Source organism: Tachypleus tridentatus, chromosome 7, assembly GCF_004210375.1.
Source record: "Tachypleus tridentatus isolate NWPU-2018 chromosome 7, ASM421037v1, whole genome shotgun sequence".
Lineage (NCBI taxonomy): Eukaryota > Metazoa > Arthropoda > Merostomata > Xiphosura > Limulidae > Tachypleus > Tachypleus tridentatus.
Window position 1 is genome coordinate 86,249,082 of NC_134831.1, and position 15,651 is coordinate 86,264,732.

Below are 15,651 nucleotides of genomic sequence, written 5' to 3' on the forward strand. Positions count from 1 at the left end.
GCGAGGAAATGCTGCGTGACTGGACAAAAGGGAAACGTAAGGGTTTACCTTTTGGAATTCCCATGACCTGGCAAGAACCGATGGACCACACAACTGACTGCTATTTTTGTCTGGTCAATACAAAGAAAATTGGCAAGAAAAGCAGACAAAATCTCATATCCTAGTATCCCCTCAGCAATCCGACCTACTCTGCACTCTGATGAGCTCCCAATCCCAGTTTTCAAAGGATTTCTTCCATCTGAAGATGTGGGTAGTGACCAAGAGCAAGAGACTGCTGATGAAACTCAAGAAATATTTTCAGAATCTGGCGATCCTTCTTATGAGACCCCACAGTCATTAACTCCTCAACAGTTTAGCCAGCCGGAGTTGAATGACCTTGTGCGTGATTTGGGTCTCTCCAAAAATGCAGCTGAAGTGTTAGCTTCCAGGATGCAAGAAAAGAATCAGCTGAGCCATACAACTAAAGTGTCGTACTTCCGAAATCGGGAGCAGGCTTTTGTGCCATTTTTTACAGAGGAGAATATGTTTTTTTTTATTGTCATAATATCTCAGGTCTTCTCCAGGAATTAGGGATGCCAGTATACCATCCAAATGACTGGCGATTATTTCTAGATTGTTCTAAGCAAAGTTTGAAGTGCGTTCTACTTCATAATGACAATGTCTATGCAGCTGTTCCAATTGGACACTCTGTGTATTTACGAGAGGAATATAATGACATTAAGACTGTGATTGACCTACTAAAATACCACAAGCAAAACTGGACAATTTGTGTGGACCTCAAAATGGTTAATTTCCTCCTAGGTCAACAAAGAGGATTTACAAAGTACCCCTGCTATCTTTGCATGTGGGACAGCTGAGCTCGAGAAAAGCACTGGAACCAGAAGGAGTGGCTCATACGTGAGACTCTGAAGGCAGGTATGCCAAATATTGTCAACGATCCAATTGTCAGTCGAGAAAAGATCATATTTCCTCCTCTCCATATCAAGCTGGGCTTGATGAAACAGTCCATGAAGGCGTTGAATACTGACGGTGAATGCTTCCAACACATATTTTCTGTGCTCCCTGGTTTGTCCTTCGAGAAGATCAAGGCAGGTGTTTTTGATGGACCACAGATTCGTGCACTTGTGCGTGATCAAGAATTTGCCAGAAAGATGAACGACAAGGAAAGAACTGCATGGCTTTCATTTGTGGTGGTGATGGCAAACTTTCTCGGTAATAAAAAAGCTGACAACTATGAAACCCTTGTAGCGAATATGTTGTCAGCTTTTCGCGATCTTGATGTAACATGAGTGTCAAACTCCATTACCTGTACAGTCATCTTGATAGATTCCCTGAGAACCCAGGAGCTGTAAGTGACGAGCAAGGCGAGCGGTTCCATCAGGACCTCAAGACCATGGAAGAGCGTTACCAAGGGAGATGGGACAAACATATGATGGCAGATTACTGCTGGAGCATTAAACGAGAATGCCCTGAGACAGTCCACAAACGCAAGTGCTACAAGCAGAAATTCATGACTGAGTAGACTGCAATTGAGCTTTGCCTCCTCATAGTAGCAAATGTCTTATCTACTAATCAGTTTTATATAAATCAATTGAAATATAACTTGATATAAAATTGAATTTATATGAATAACTTGAATACATTTATACTATCTTGCATTTTCTTTTTTATTACCCAGCTATATTAAAGAGTTTTATAACATATTTTATTACATATTTTTCATGATAGACTACGACGTCAATGTGATGATGACGAAATTTTGAGATTTTCAAATACCTTGATTGCAAAAAAAGTAGAGCACTGAGGAAAAAACTAACTTCAGATCTGAAATCAGGGCAAGAAATTATGTAATACCAAGTGTTTGATATAAATGCAACAAAAACTTTGTTGACCTGTGTTATTTTTGGCCGAGCTTGTGGGAATGAAAGTGTAGGTTCTATGTAGATCTCTGCTTCTCACTCTGCTGCTTTCGCTCGTTATTTGTCGGGTTTTTAATTACTGTTGGCTTATAGACCTCGAATGATCAGGTGAACCTGAGGCCTATTCCTTCTTCACAATGTTAACTATTTATTCCATGAAAATACTAATATAATTACTACCTGAAGATCAGGAACTGTATTAAACTTCCTAGCACGTACGCTGGCCTCTTTCAAGGACATGTCCATGTACGGCAATTAAAGTAATATATAATATGCAGAACACTCTTTCCCTTCATTCGTTTTACGCTAAAGTTTTAGTTTGCCTTGAGAGCGTTGCTAATATAAAACTCATTTTACAGTTGTTTACAGCAGTTAGAATCAAACTTTTTTATTTTTTATTCACTTTCTTCTTGCTCGCTTTGATTGTTATTTCTGTGTAATTCAGAGCTTTGTGTTTTTTCAGAGTTAAGAGTATCTTTTTTTTTTCTCAGTTTCAAAGTCGCGCAAATTCGAAAACTGCTCTCGCTACTGACTGCGCGAACTGAAATGTTCCCTAAAAGGAAGTAATATAAAAACATTTTCAAACAAAAAATGCGCTAAACGAGAGATAACGGTATTATGAAATAACGGAGTTGCTCTGTCGTTGATGTATTGGAAAATGTTTTATTACGATTATTATTAAACACGGTTTTATAGTTTTAATATTAAATACATGCTGATATGATATAGACATAATTTGTCCCATGGGCTGTAGGGTTGGGAATTGTTTTCAGCTGAACTTTTCTGTCTTATGCTTTTAATGAAGTTTAAAATATATTTTATCAATTTATGTTGTTACTCATTGCCATTTATTTCGGATGAGCCTTCAATTTATTATGTCCTGATCGAAAGTTTTCTGGACGTAGAAAATTTTAAACATGTGTTATAGTACTAATCACATATTTGAACATTAAAGAAGTACATATAACATTGATAAACCTGCTACAAATCAAACACTTTTGGTAAATATCAGACCCTTCAAGATTTGAATAATAAAAGATTACACAAAAACTATGTTCTAGATCCCTTACATTCCACTATGTAGCCTGTACATTTGTGCTACAGTTTATAATAATGGTTATTAGAAATAATGATTCATATGAAAAAGTTCTGCAAACTCGCAAACAATATTGAGTTTTCTGCTTGGTCTGGAACTGGACATCTTATCGAGGGTTTACGATGAGCGAATTAATTTTTAGTTGATACCGTACGATTCACTTAACTCTGATAACATATAAGTTTTCCATCTCTGAAGTATATTATTTCTTCGTAAAAAGTACTATCGCCCGCTGTTAATCCATTGAAGTTAAACTGTTTGTAATGTTCGAAATTTATAAATGTTCCTGGTCAAATATCTAAAGTTCCCGATCAATTATCGTTAATCACAGTTATAGCTTTCGAGGTTTAAAATACACCAACTGTAGCAGAACAGTAATATAAAGTGTCTATTGGCGCTTCCAGAAATTTCAGCCTGCACAAGTTCCGATGATGAACTAGTATTTACATACATTATCGATTCTAACACTCGCAAATCTTCTACAGTTTTAGTGAATAGGCGGGAATTACTCAATACGTAATTAAAAATATAAGTTGGTGTCGCTAGATAATTAGTTCAGGGGAATCATATATCATAAGAGCAATAAATCGAAATTTGTAAACTTGAGTTTCTCATTTTATTTTGTAATTATGGAGTTAAGTAAATGGGAACACAATATAATGAAAATGTGTTTAAAGTAGTACTTAAAAAAATTATCCAAGCCCAGAGCCGCCAAGAGTTCCCATGGGCAACAGAAAAATATTGGTATGCTCTCACCCCTCTATTAATTAACTTTTCCCTTTTTTCCTCTATTAAACCAGGAGCTATTTCTTCTGTTTCTCTGCCCTCTTGGAGAGCCTGTATTTTGATAATTTTATTAAAAAGTTATAAATACTCAACTTTCAAATAAAAAAGGTGAAGGAATAGACAAAATATAACTATTTTTTGCTGAAAGGTTAGGTTTTGAATAACAGTCAAAATACTTGTGTAACCAGCGGATAACGTTTTGAACTGGAGATTCAAGGGTCTTGGATTGAGATGTGGTACTACGAGATACATTTCGAACTTTCATGTTGTGACTTGATTATTAGAAGGATAGATTATTGATTGAAAATTAGGCATGACTGTATGCAGATAGTTCTTGTGGAGCTTTATGTGAAAATTACAGAACAAACAAACCACTCTGGTTCAACAGTAGAGACTGGTATACATCTAGAATTTTTTGACGTGACTGTTTAGATATATGTGTCGTTTATATGAACAAACAAATATTTATTCAGAAAAAACATAATATAGAATGGTAACGAGAATCATAGTTAAGTACTTGCTTATCAAACAACAAAATCTTTTATGTGAAGTTAGTTAATGGACAGATGATCAATATAATTTTTATCCGATTTTTAGCCATGGCACAGAAGCTCAAAGTATGGCTTTGAGTTGTTTGTTTGTTTCTTTTAATTCAAACTTTTAACTCGTACCTCCGTAATCTCATGATCGAATTAAGGTATAACTGCAGTTTTTGGATCCAGGATGCCAAACCCTTTTGATAGACATATTTGACCATGTCTAAGTTCTCATAGTTTCATTTACTCTAACGCATTTTGCCATTTGTGTGGGAAGTACAAATACTACCATTTTAAAAGTCAAATACGGCAACAATTGTCAAAAGCTTTCGGAATATCTTGTCTATAAAACATGATTCAGAAACACAGATGCAAAATAGGATAGTTATCAATAAAAATCACGTTACAGATGTTAGAATCCACAACGTCCCAAACTCCACTATCACTGATTGTTTGCAGCTAGCTTTGGGTGTGATGGTCACCCCAAAAATATCACCCCAAAAAAAAGTTAACACGCTTTAAAGAATATAAGCTGGAATTGTAGAATAAATAATAAATTATTATTGTCAATAATAAAACATTATTAATATTCACAAAAATAAACGGTTTAGTAACAATCTGGCGTCCATCATCCTTTTTGCTTAAGTTTTTCTTATTTTATCATTTTTACAAAAACTTTATAAGCTACATTTTCTTGCACTCTTCTGATGTATCTGAAAAACATTACGTATGTAACATTATTAATTAAAATCACATGTAAAGTAAACAATAAAGCAACAGTATTTATGTTAGTGTACAGAGTATGATAAAGTAATGAGTATTCGTTGTATGACACGGTTTACCAGCCAGCTGAAGCAAAAACATTTACACAAAACCCGTAGTAAATAACAAAACGTAGCTAAAAGGTATTTATAGCAATCTATGAAACGAACCAAAGCTGTATTATTGCAAAGAAAAGAAAATGTACAGTCGTAATGAAATTGCATGCCAGTTAACTATTGGTCAAATACTTTGAAAATGAAAAACTAAAGTTTAAATTGAAGCCAGTCATCACGTGATAGCAACGACAATCTGGTATCGTCTACAAAACTCATTCCATTGAAAACTTGGCTAAACAAAAAATTTTTTGCCAAATTCGAGCCAAACTACACGAGGACTATCTGCGAAACCCATGCATAATTTAGCAGTGAAAGGCTAGAAGGAAGGAAGCTAGACATCACCACCCATCCCCCAACTCTTCGCGCTACTCTTTTACCAACTACCAGTGGGGTTGCCCGTTATATCTAAGCGCCCCATGGCTGAAAGGGCAAGCATGTTTGGTGGGAGAAGGATTTGAACGAACAACCGTCGTACTGCGAGTAGAGCGCCCCTAACATTTCGCCATGCCAGACCTGAAAACACGTAAGACGATTTTAAATTAAGAAGCTAATATGCAATCTAGACTCTCCGGACTAAAGCTCTTTTAGCCATGTGAGATTTGTAGCGTTTAATCAAATTTGTGAGAAAAGTTGGTAGGGCAGGCAAACGTAAGCGCATTATTTATTTAGATAAGCTAGGCTAACTTCAGATATAATATATACACAAGTGTGTGTACGTGTGTTTTCTTACAGCAAAGCCACATTGGGCTATCTGCTGAGCCCAACGAGGCGAATCGAACCCCTCATTTTAGCATTGTAAATCCGGAGACATACCGCTGTACTGGCGGGGAGGTATATATATATACATAAGCTTCACACTTGTAACGACTAAATGATTTCTAACAAAAATCACCATGTAATATATTCTAAGATGTACAACAAAATCCAACTTTATTAAACAGAAAATTCTACCAAAGTTTTAGACGAAAGACACGTTTTACAATTATGCCTTAGAGGGGCTATCTCGGCTTTACCTTCACAAAACAAAATAGACGAATAAAGTCAGACTTTCATGTCAAAAATATTTCAAATAAAAACTAGCAGAGTTCTCTTTGTAGTTGAATTCTAGTGTGCAGCGTCCCAGAATCATTTTCTATTCTCCAAGCTACCGGCCCGGCACAGCCAGGTGGTTAAGGCACGTGACTCATAATCTGAGAGACGCGGGTTCGAATCCCCGTCACACCAAACATGCTCGCCGCTTCAACCGTGGGGGCGTTATAATGTGATGGTCAATACCACTATTCGTTGATAAAAGAGTAGCCCAAGAGTTGGCGGTGGGTAGTGATAACTAGTTGCCTTTCCTCTAGTCTTACACCACTAGCGCAGATAGCCCTCGTGTAGCTTTACGGGAAATTCAAAATAAACCAAATAAAATAAATATTCTTCAAACTAAAGAATAGCTTTTCATTGTTACGCATCACGTGCTGTCTTCTCTGCAAGGATATTAGTTGACTACTAATTAGCATCTTGCATGCTTTCAAGTCAGGTAAAATTATTGTCATTTGAGCCAATTTCTGCTTCTAAACTGAGAATTCTTAAAAACGCAATAATTTTGAAATAAATACATCTTAACTACATGTGATACAAACACAAAAGAGTGAAACACTTATTTAATATTTGAAACATTAAGTTTCCATGTTTTTGAAGTGGATTCTTTTAAATTTCTCACTCTCTATTAATACATATAATGAGATCAAAAATGAGTTACATACGTTATGATACTCTAGCAATATAGTCTTACATTTTCTTACACCAAAGAAGCAAAGTAAGCGACATCTGGTCAAAGTTCATATTAACTAGTAAACAAGGAAGTTTAGTTTGCTTTAATAACAAACATGGAAACCGTTTTTATTTTATATGGAATCAACATGTACACCTCCTTTCAACTATAAACTAATCAAATGACAATGAAACACTGCTACAGTTAGTTAAACCTATATTATATTCTGATTATATGTTTTTCTTTTGATATTTTAAGCATATTGATACTCAATGTAAACTAAGCTTACTGGTTATAATAATTGAAATGTTTTTAGTCACAACTGTTATGATTACCTTGCGTTATGGTTTTAATATATGTATTTCGGTTTGACTTAAACACTCTACGCTGACTAAACCACATGAGATATTACTTGGAATACATCTGAAAATATCATTGACAATGAGAGTACTTAAATGATAATTGAACGGAATGTAATAATTATAGATTTCAGCTCTTTGTTGTACTGATTTAAAACGTTAACTACTTTTTTCAGTTTTTAACAAGACAGCAACTAACTTTTGGCTGCAGACAACAAAAGGTGGTAAGAATGTGAAACGTTGTTGGCTTAAGCATCTACGTTTATTCATTTTCTCTCGCTTTTTCCTTTAGGTCGTCCTTTTAGCCGTGGGGGCGATATTATGTTATGGCCAATCCCACTATTCGTTGGTAAAAGAGTATCCCAAGAGTTGGCGTGAGTGGTGATGAGTAGCTGCCTTCCCTCTAGTCTTGCACTGCTAAATTAGGGAGGGCTAACGCAGATAGCCCTTGAATAGTTTTGCGCGAATTCCAAAAAACAAACAAACAAACATATTAAATGCATTTATTATAGCATACAATATAGTAGTCCTTCCCATATTAAATTAGACTTAGTATAACGGTATGTCTGTGAAATTATAACGTTAAAATGCAGGTTCAAATACTCATGGTGGACAAGCACAGATAGCCCATTGTGTAGGTTTGTACTTGACATCAAACAAACTTTACATTTCATTTCAGAGAAACTCTCACTGATTAAATACTGGCTTAGTACTCTTTGTTTTAACTATTACAATATACTTATCTTTTATAACTGGCTTTATTTTTTGTTTCTTAAAATTTTACTATTTTAGAATCTGTAAATACACGGAATGTTATAACAGATTATTAACACAATTCTAATTTGTTTGTATTTAGAATTTTTACGCAAAACTATACGAGGGTTATCTACTTCTAGCTATCCATAATTTTGAACTGATAGACTATAAAAACTCTTGTCTGTTCAAATTATGGAATTTGACCAAAACTCCTATAGCGTATAAAATCTAGAACATGATTTCTGGGATAACAGGTTGCGAACGATTATGATTTGGACTTGTAGCCCTAGAGCAAAAACTTTAGCTATTTCTAGCCCGAAATACAATTCAATTTTCAATACAGATTAATGTTGTGAAAGTTAGTATGCAACTTGCATTTGCTGTTACAGCCTAAAATGTTTATACATCGAATTATACTAGGTAACGCTATAGTGTGAAATTACTACATAACCATTGTTATAAGAACTGGGAGCGGTCATGACTAACCGAAGATCTGGGTAGAGGAAGCTTGCGAGGAGTATCACACTCAAGTAGAAGATTTTCTGTGACAACCAAAACAACAAAACTTTTACTTAAATATACTAACTTTTCATTAATGAAAACGAAACGAAATTCTTATATATATACATTTACGGGTTATTCCAATTAAAAAAGTAAAATTTCAGTTATTTGCAAACCAAATATTTATTTTTTTAGTATTTCCATTATTTTCCCCATTATAGCCCCCTAGTGAGTAAATGTTACGTCTTATGGCGAACAACACTAAATACCGCGTTTCGAGATACGTTATGGGTACAGCACAGACAGCCTGGAGAAAGAGCTGTAATTGCAATATTCCATTTTTAGTAAATAAAAAGCATATCATATCATAACGGGAGTGATTGTCACACTTAAAACGCATTCATGGTTGAAAGCGCGAAGAATATAGTATCGATACGCCTCAAACCAAAGACTTTCTGATGCCTACTGCAGCGCCCCTTCAATAAATATACGTGCATACTTTGCGTAAAAATATTAAAATTTCTCTTCACTCGGGTCTCCCGAGTGGTAGGGTCCATGACGTAGCTGCTTCTTTTCTCCCAACCCTTAATATGCACCTGGTGTTAACCATGTAGCCCACATTCGAGTTTATTGAGCAAAAGAAACAACTGTTTTTCTGTTGATAAAGGACTGTCTTTTAAGTAAAGCACAACTACTTTTATCTTCCACGATTTGGCCTGTAAGTTGTTTATTCTTATCAAATTATTAGGATAAAGTACAACAGTTACCACTTTATAAATAATAACCAAAATTTACATTTATTGTTAACTGACCTCTCAGTCGCCTGATATGTCGATTATTTATTTTCAAAAAACGAGTACTACAGTATTGCGTTGCACAGTTATATTTCCTCTGTATTTAATCTTTCAAGGAAATGGCTTTATCGATAGGATAAATGAGAAATGGGATAGGAAATTATCACGTGAAACAGGTACAACGCATCTTGAGTTTGGTATAAACTTCCCGTGCTGATAGTTTGCCCTAGCTGTTGTTGAAAAAGAATAGACCAATCTGAGTCGCTAAAGTGAAACAACAAGTTTATTTATAAAGTGGGCAGTGATGTAAGTTACGTTGTTTTTTTAAATCTTTATGCAAACTAAATTTTCTGTTCAATACATTTCGCTTTTAACGGATTTCATTGAAAGTCATTGTAAAGTCTGTTCTAAAAAATATTCATTATGTCCCTAGAATCTGTCTCATTATACACATTACATATATAGATGTTTAATATAACATGCATTTCGTGGTGTTTTTGTATTATGTTTTAATAATAATGATTTTAGTGTTCATAAATTATGAAAATATTTTGTTCAAGACTGGAGTTCTGTTGCTTGTATAGTGTTTTTTGTTGTATTTGTTAATAATTGTGATACTAATAGTGAGAAAAGTATTAATTCCCTTTCTTGTCTGCCTGTCGTTACTTCTGAACACAATTCAAGATTCGGAGTGTCATTGCTTTCTTTCTAATTCTAAGAAAGTGTTGTTTTATTTTTTTATACTATATGCCCGGAGTGCAGGGGCGTAGATTTTTTACATCCGATGGAGGGATGATTTTTGCAACCACTTATGTGGACTGTTTAATTTTCAAATTGGTAATCTCTGATTACGTGAACCGGAAAGCTGTAAACATGCAGTCAAAGAGTAATCTTGTTGCCACGATACTTGTATGTATATTTAGGCCTGCTGACTGATACTTACAAACTATCACTTAGATCGAAAAGCTTAAAAGCACGCCTATATTAAAGATGTACATTTCGGCTTCTGAAAAAGCCTACATCCAGGTCTAATTATGTAATTCGATTGGTAAGAACACGAGAATCACAAGAACAAACACACAATTTGTAGGCCTGTGATGCAATGAAACAATTCAACAGACAAAACTGTAGGGAGATGATTACATGCACCATACCCAAAAAGCTGTAATGCCTCTGGTACCGAATAGGTATAATCTCGAGTAGTTTACACAAAATATCGAATTACAAGACGTGCATTGTAATAATAATAAATTTAGGTATATTATTGAACTTTGTAATACCATTAATTTTGTCATATTATAGATAGAGTATATGAAAGTCTGATTATCCAATAATTATTTTGAGAAGTTTTTGTTTTTAATCAGAAATCTAAACGATAAGCCATCTGTACGGTACCGAAACCTAGTTTTTAAGAGTCATAATTGTTTCAGAGTTATCCTGAGCCACTGGGAGTGTTCTGAAAGGTGTTATACAATAGAAATATTTTCTATAGGAAGAGTAACTATGCATATCTAAATTTCTAAGCTTTTTCTCGCCTGAAAAGATTTACCGAGTTTAAGGAAAACTATATCATCTTGAAAGTATAATAAAACGTAACCATAAAATATTAAGAGAAAAATATTAATGCTTCTGTAGTTACTCTATAGAATATATATATATATATGAAATATTTACGGTGTTCATATTTTTTATCCTCTTGTTGTAATATTTTAATCATGGATAAAATTTATCATAATCATTGAGTACTGATATTTTAAGTCAAAACTCTAATTTGATGTTGTCTTACGTTGTCTAATGTCATTTAGGTTCATTTCAAGAAGAATGTGGATCTTTCTTTTACTCACCATTTTCCAGTTCTCCTCTTCTCAAGTAACTCAAACTGATAAAAAAGAACTGAATTCGAATGGAATGGAAATATTGCAGTCCTTGTTTCCATCAATTGATGCAATTTTTAAATGGTCAAATGGAGTCACATATATCTTCAAAGGTTCTTGTTATTTCCGCTACGAAGACAAAACGGACGAGATTTCAAATTGCAGACAATTATCTGCTTGGGGTGGGCTAACTGGACCAGTGGATGCTGTATTTCGATGGAAAAATGGAGTAACATATTTTTTCAAGGGCGATTGTTATTACAGATATGAGGACAAAACTGATGAAATATCAAAATGCGTCGCAGTTACAGCGTGGGGAGGAATGACTGGACCAGTTGATGCCGTGTTTCGCTGGAGTAATGGAGTTACATACTTCTTTAAAAACGACTGTTACTACCGCTACGATGATAAAGCTAATAAGATATCAAAATGCACTCCGATTGCTGCTTGGGGTAATATGACTGGACCAGTTGATGCTGTATTTCGCTGGAGTAATGGTATCACATACTTCTTCAGAAGCGGGTGTTATTTCTGGTATGAAGACAAACAAAACAAAATATCTAAATGCAAAGCAATAGCCTTATGGGGAGCAAGTAGTTTCAAGCCTCTAGATGCTGTATTTCAATGGACTGATGAAGTCACATATTTCTTCAAAGGTTTTTGTTATTACCACGATGATCTCACAAAATGTAAGCCAATTTCAGCTTGGGGAGGAATCAGTAAACCCATAAATGCTGTATTGCTAAGAAATAATAGGGATACGTACTTTTTTGAAGGAAAATGTTGCTACAGATATGAGACCAAAAATAATAGTCTTTCAGAGTGTATACCAATTTCTACGTGGACCAAGAAAATGAGAAAAGTTGATGCTGCATTTCGTTGGAATACCGGGATCACATATTTCTTCAAGGGAGATTGTTACTACCGGTATCAGGAGAAAACTAATAACATGTCAAATAATAATTCATTAAAATGTCACCCAATTACTGAATGGGGAGGAATGACTGGACCAGTCCATTCCGTATTTCGCTGGAGCAATGGAGTCACATACTTTTCAAGGAAAATTGCTATTACCGATATGATGATGAAAAGAACAAGTTGTCGAACTGTAGTCCAATTACTGCATGGGGAGGAATGACTGGACCAGTTGATGCTGTATTCCTCTGGAGTAATGGAGTCACATATTTCTTCAAGGGAAACTGCTATTACCGATACGATGACGAAAATAATATGTTGTCAAAGTGTAGTCCAGTTACAACATGGGGAGGTATGACAGGACCAGTAGATGCCGTATTTCGCTGGAGTAATGGAGCCACATACTTCTTTAAGGAAGACTGCTACAAAAAGTATGAGGACAGAAGTGAAAAGCTCTCTGGTTGCAATCCATTTTCTGCTTTGGGTGAAGGAATAGACCAAATTTTTCCATAGAGAAAAAAACTGAAGCAGATGTAAGGTGACATACAGATTCAGAAAATTGCATCAATCATTGGAATTATTCAGAATACCGTTATATTAATTGATCTCTTGTTTGTTACATTTTGATATGTTTAATTGTGTTATAATGATTCGATATAAAACTGTTAATATTTCTTACCTTGTACTTGATGTTAAGTGATGTGAGTTTTCTTACACTATCCTAAAATGATGTTACTAATTATCTACTACAAGGTGGCTCTAAGTTCCTTCCCATCCATATATCTTATGTATCCAGTGTATCTGTGTGCTGTCCCTCATTCTCGCTGCACAATATTATGAAACGCCATGTTCTGTGAGACATTTTCAAGTGTAAATGGGCTTAAATCGGCAATATTTCTCTGAAACAAAAGAAAAAAAATTATAATACATGCATAATTGAATAACATATGATAACATTTGGATGAATAGGGACTTACGGGCCACCCTGTAGAGTATAAGTTTTATTAATAAGAAGACTTAAAATAACGATTTTAAAACCTACCACAATAACAATCATATTCTGAGTATTATTTTTACTGTGTAGAACAGTAAGTGAGCGAGATCTGGACAAAATATTTCATCTTATTGGTGTTGACAGTTATTTTGTACTTTTTTCACATACATATTTCATATGTTTTACAAAGGCTGACAGTATTTCTATAGGTAGATGGTGCTATTATTACAAGGTTTTAATGAGATTCTATCAGCATATGGTTATACTAGGTGTATTGTGTGTGTTTTTTCAAATGCAAAGAAGTTTTTATAGGTCGACTGTGTTCCTGTACTTTCTTAGGACTGTATATGGACTTCCACTTGCCTCAGCTGATTTTTACAGTTTTCATTTAAATATTTAATATTACGTGTATATCTATAGGAATATGGTGTTTATATAATAAAACAGGGTTACCATATTTTTTCTTCAGATTGCATTTTAGTTTCGACTTTGTTTCAAATTATGTTTATAATTTTCATTTATATTTTTTAACTATATTACATGTGTTTTACAAAGATGGATGGTGTTACAAGTTGTGTTGTTTTACTCTGGTTCCATGGAGAGACAGTATTACATGGAAAATTGTTTTACTAATATACTGTTTTTGAAAACATCTTAGTGTATAAAATACTAACCAACAACCTAATGTAATAACACAAGAGGTATGAACTTGTTCTAACATGATGCCAGTCAAACAGAATAAATCTACCGTAAACAAAACATAAGGATCATTCCCCAAAGTGATTTGAGCTAACATGATCAAATTTTCTGTTTGTTTAGAATCTTTACAAACATATCACATACTTTAAATCCCTAGTTAAATTGATTGTCCACTGATGTGTTGGGGTTTGGACGTTAATCCCATCCTCTACAGCTTAAAACTAACGTGTTTAACCACAGTGTAATCTGGTATCATAAATAAATTTAAGAAAAATAACATACATCTAAGGTATCTCATACACTAAAACATTTATTAACAAAAGTTGAAGTCAGGAAAAGACGACTTTGTCCAAGATTTATCACAAATAATGTGAATACATTCTTGTCTTGACTCTTTAAAAAGTAAGTAAAAGTTGGCAAAATATTAAAATCTTGTTGCTTCTTATGATACAAGTTGTGTGCAAGACTAACTTATAAACAGGTTTTGTAAGTCACTGAACTTAAATGTCAGTAGCAAGCGAATTTATCTAGTATTCCACTTTATATAATGATAGGAAAGGTGAAGGTACATTCGTGACATTCTGGAAATTTGAGGGTAGATTATGAAGTTATTTTCCATTTTAAGCTATTATTTTATTTTTCAGTCTATAAAACACATATTTGTTGCTTAAAAGTGCTGTTGTTTACAAATATCACTTAACAAGATCTATACATAGCCTATCTTCTGCAGAACGTAATTGTTTAAACACAAAATAATTCAGTATCGTCCATCCTACAGTTCTATGTGTTCTTCGCTAATCCGTTAGTCCAGCAGTAAATCTACGGATTTATAACGCTATAATGAGGTGTTCGATTCCCCTTAGTGGGCTCAGCAGATAGACCGATGTGGCTTTGCTATAAGAAAACACTCACTCACAGCCTTGTATTCTTCATATTTGTCCAAGGGCAAATTCTGCTTACTGTTTGATACCCTTTAATATTTAAGAATAACAAAAACTGAATGATTTATGAATTATAAAATACTGGATTGCCAAGATTAAAAAACTTTCATACAAATCTGCCACATTTCAGTTAGCGTACAGTTTTTATGTTCTTTCTTTTCAGTTACACTATCCTAGTGACTTATGTTCATTAGTCATATGGTAGTTAATGACTTCAACTTTGTAATCAACCTGTTCTATTATCCTGCAATATTTGATAATAATGAAACAAGAACTAATGCATTTCAGCTGATATATAATGACCAATATTGTAACTCTAAGAATTAGATTATTCTCACGTAGGTATGTAATGTGTTAAATACTGTGAAGTTACGTCACTCTATCGTTGGAACAATAAATATGATGAATACCAGAGTTGAAGTTTACAATAAAATATTATACATGTATGTTTTGTAATCTTACTGTAAAGGTTGTGGCCTACATGAAATCATGTTTGAAGTTTTATCGACAGAATTTCAGTATTAAGTTTAGTTGCTAAACGTTTCAGTATTTGCATGATAATTAAGTCCATACTCTTTGTTTACATATATTCATGATAGCTTATTTGTTTTGACGAAACATGAATTTTATGTATGAAATATAAATAGAGAGTTGTATCAGTTGTTCAAACATACTTGTTAAAATTGAAATTCGTCTTGTGTAAATTGTCATAAAAGATTAAGTTAGGCATAATTACCTGGCATTTGATCTGTTGTCTGAAGAGACTGAATTATCCAGATAAGCTAAATATAATTTATATTTTCTGATTTATCTTTTCCGAACTTTTTCCCCAGTTGTTGTAAAA

At 34.0% G+C, this 15,651-nt stretch overlaps 2 protein-coding genes across 6 annotated transcripts in view; one reads left to right on the forward strand and one right to left on the reverse strand.

Annotated features, from left to right (window-relative positions):
- LOC143256096 (uncharacterized) overlaps positions 1-15,651 on the reverse strand; it is a 39,169-nt gene that overhangs the window by 5,196 nt on the left and 18,322 nt on the right. The gene's annotated exons all lie outside the window — the stretch shown is intronic.
- The window catches only part of LOC143256095 (uncharacterized), a 38,771-nt gene continuing 32,222 nt past the window's right edge, over positions 9,103-15,651 (forward strand). The window contains exons 1-2 of one of the 5 annotated variants that reach the window (XR_013031000.1): positions 9,118-9,308; positions 11,190-13,383. Coding sequence is in view for 2 of the 5 variants with exons in the window: in XM_076512834.1 (XP_076368949.1) it covers positions 9,689-9,690; positions 11,190-12,396 (1,209 nt within the window). In the remaining 3 variants the exon portion in view is untranslated. Of the gene's footprint in view, positions 9,309-9,533; positions 9,691-11,189; positions 13,636-15,651 lie in introns of those variants that run through there. The other 4 variants (XM_076512835.1, XR_013030999.1, XM_076512834.1 and 1 more) reach the window with 4 other exon arrangements.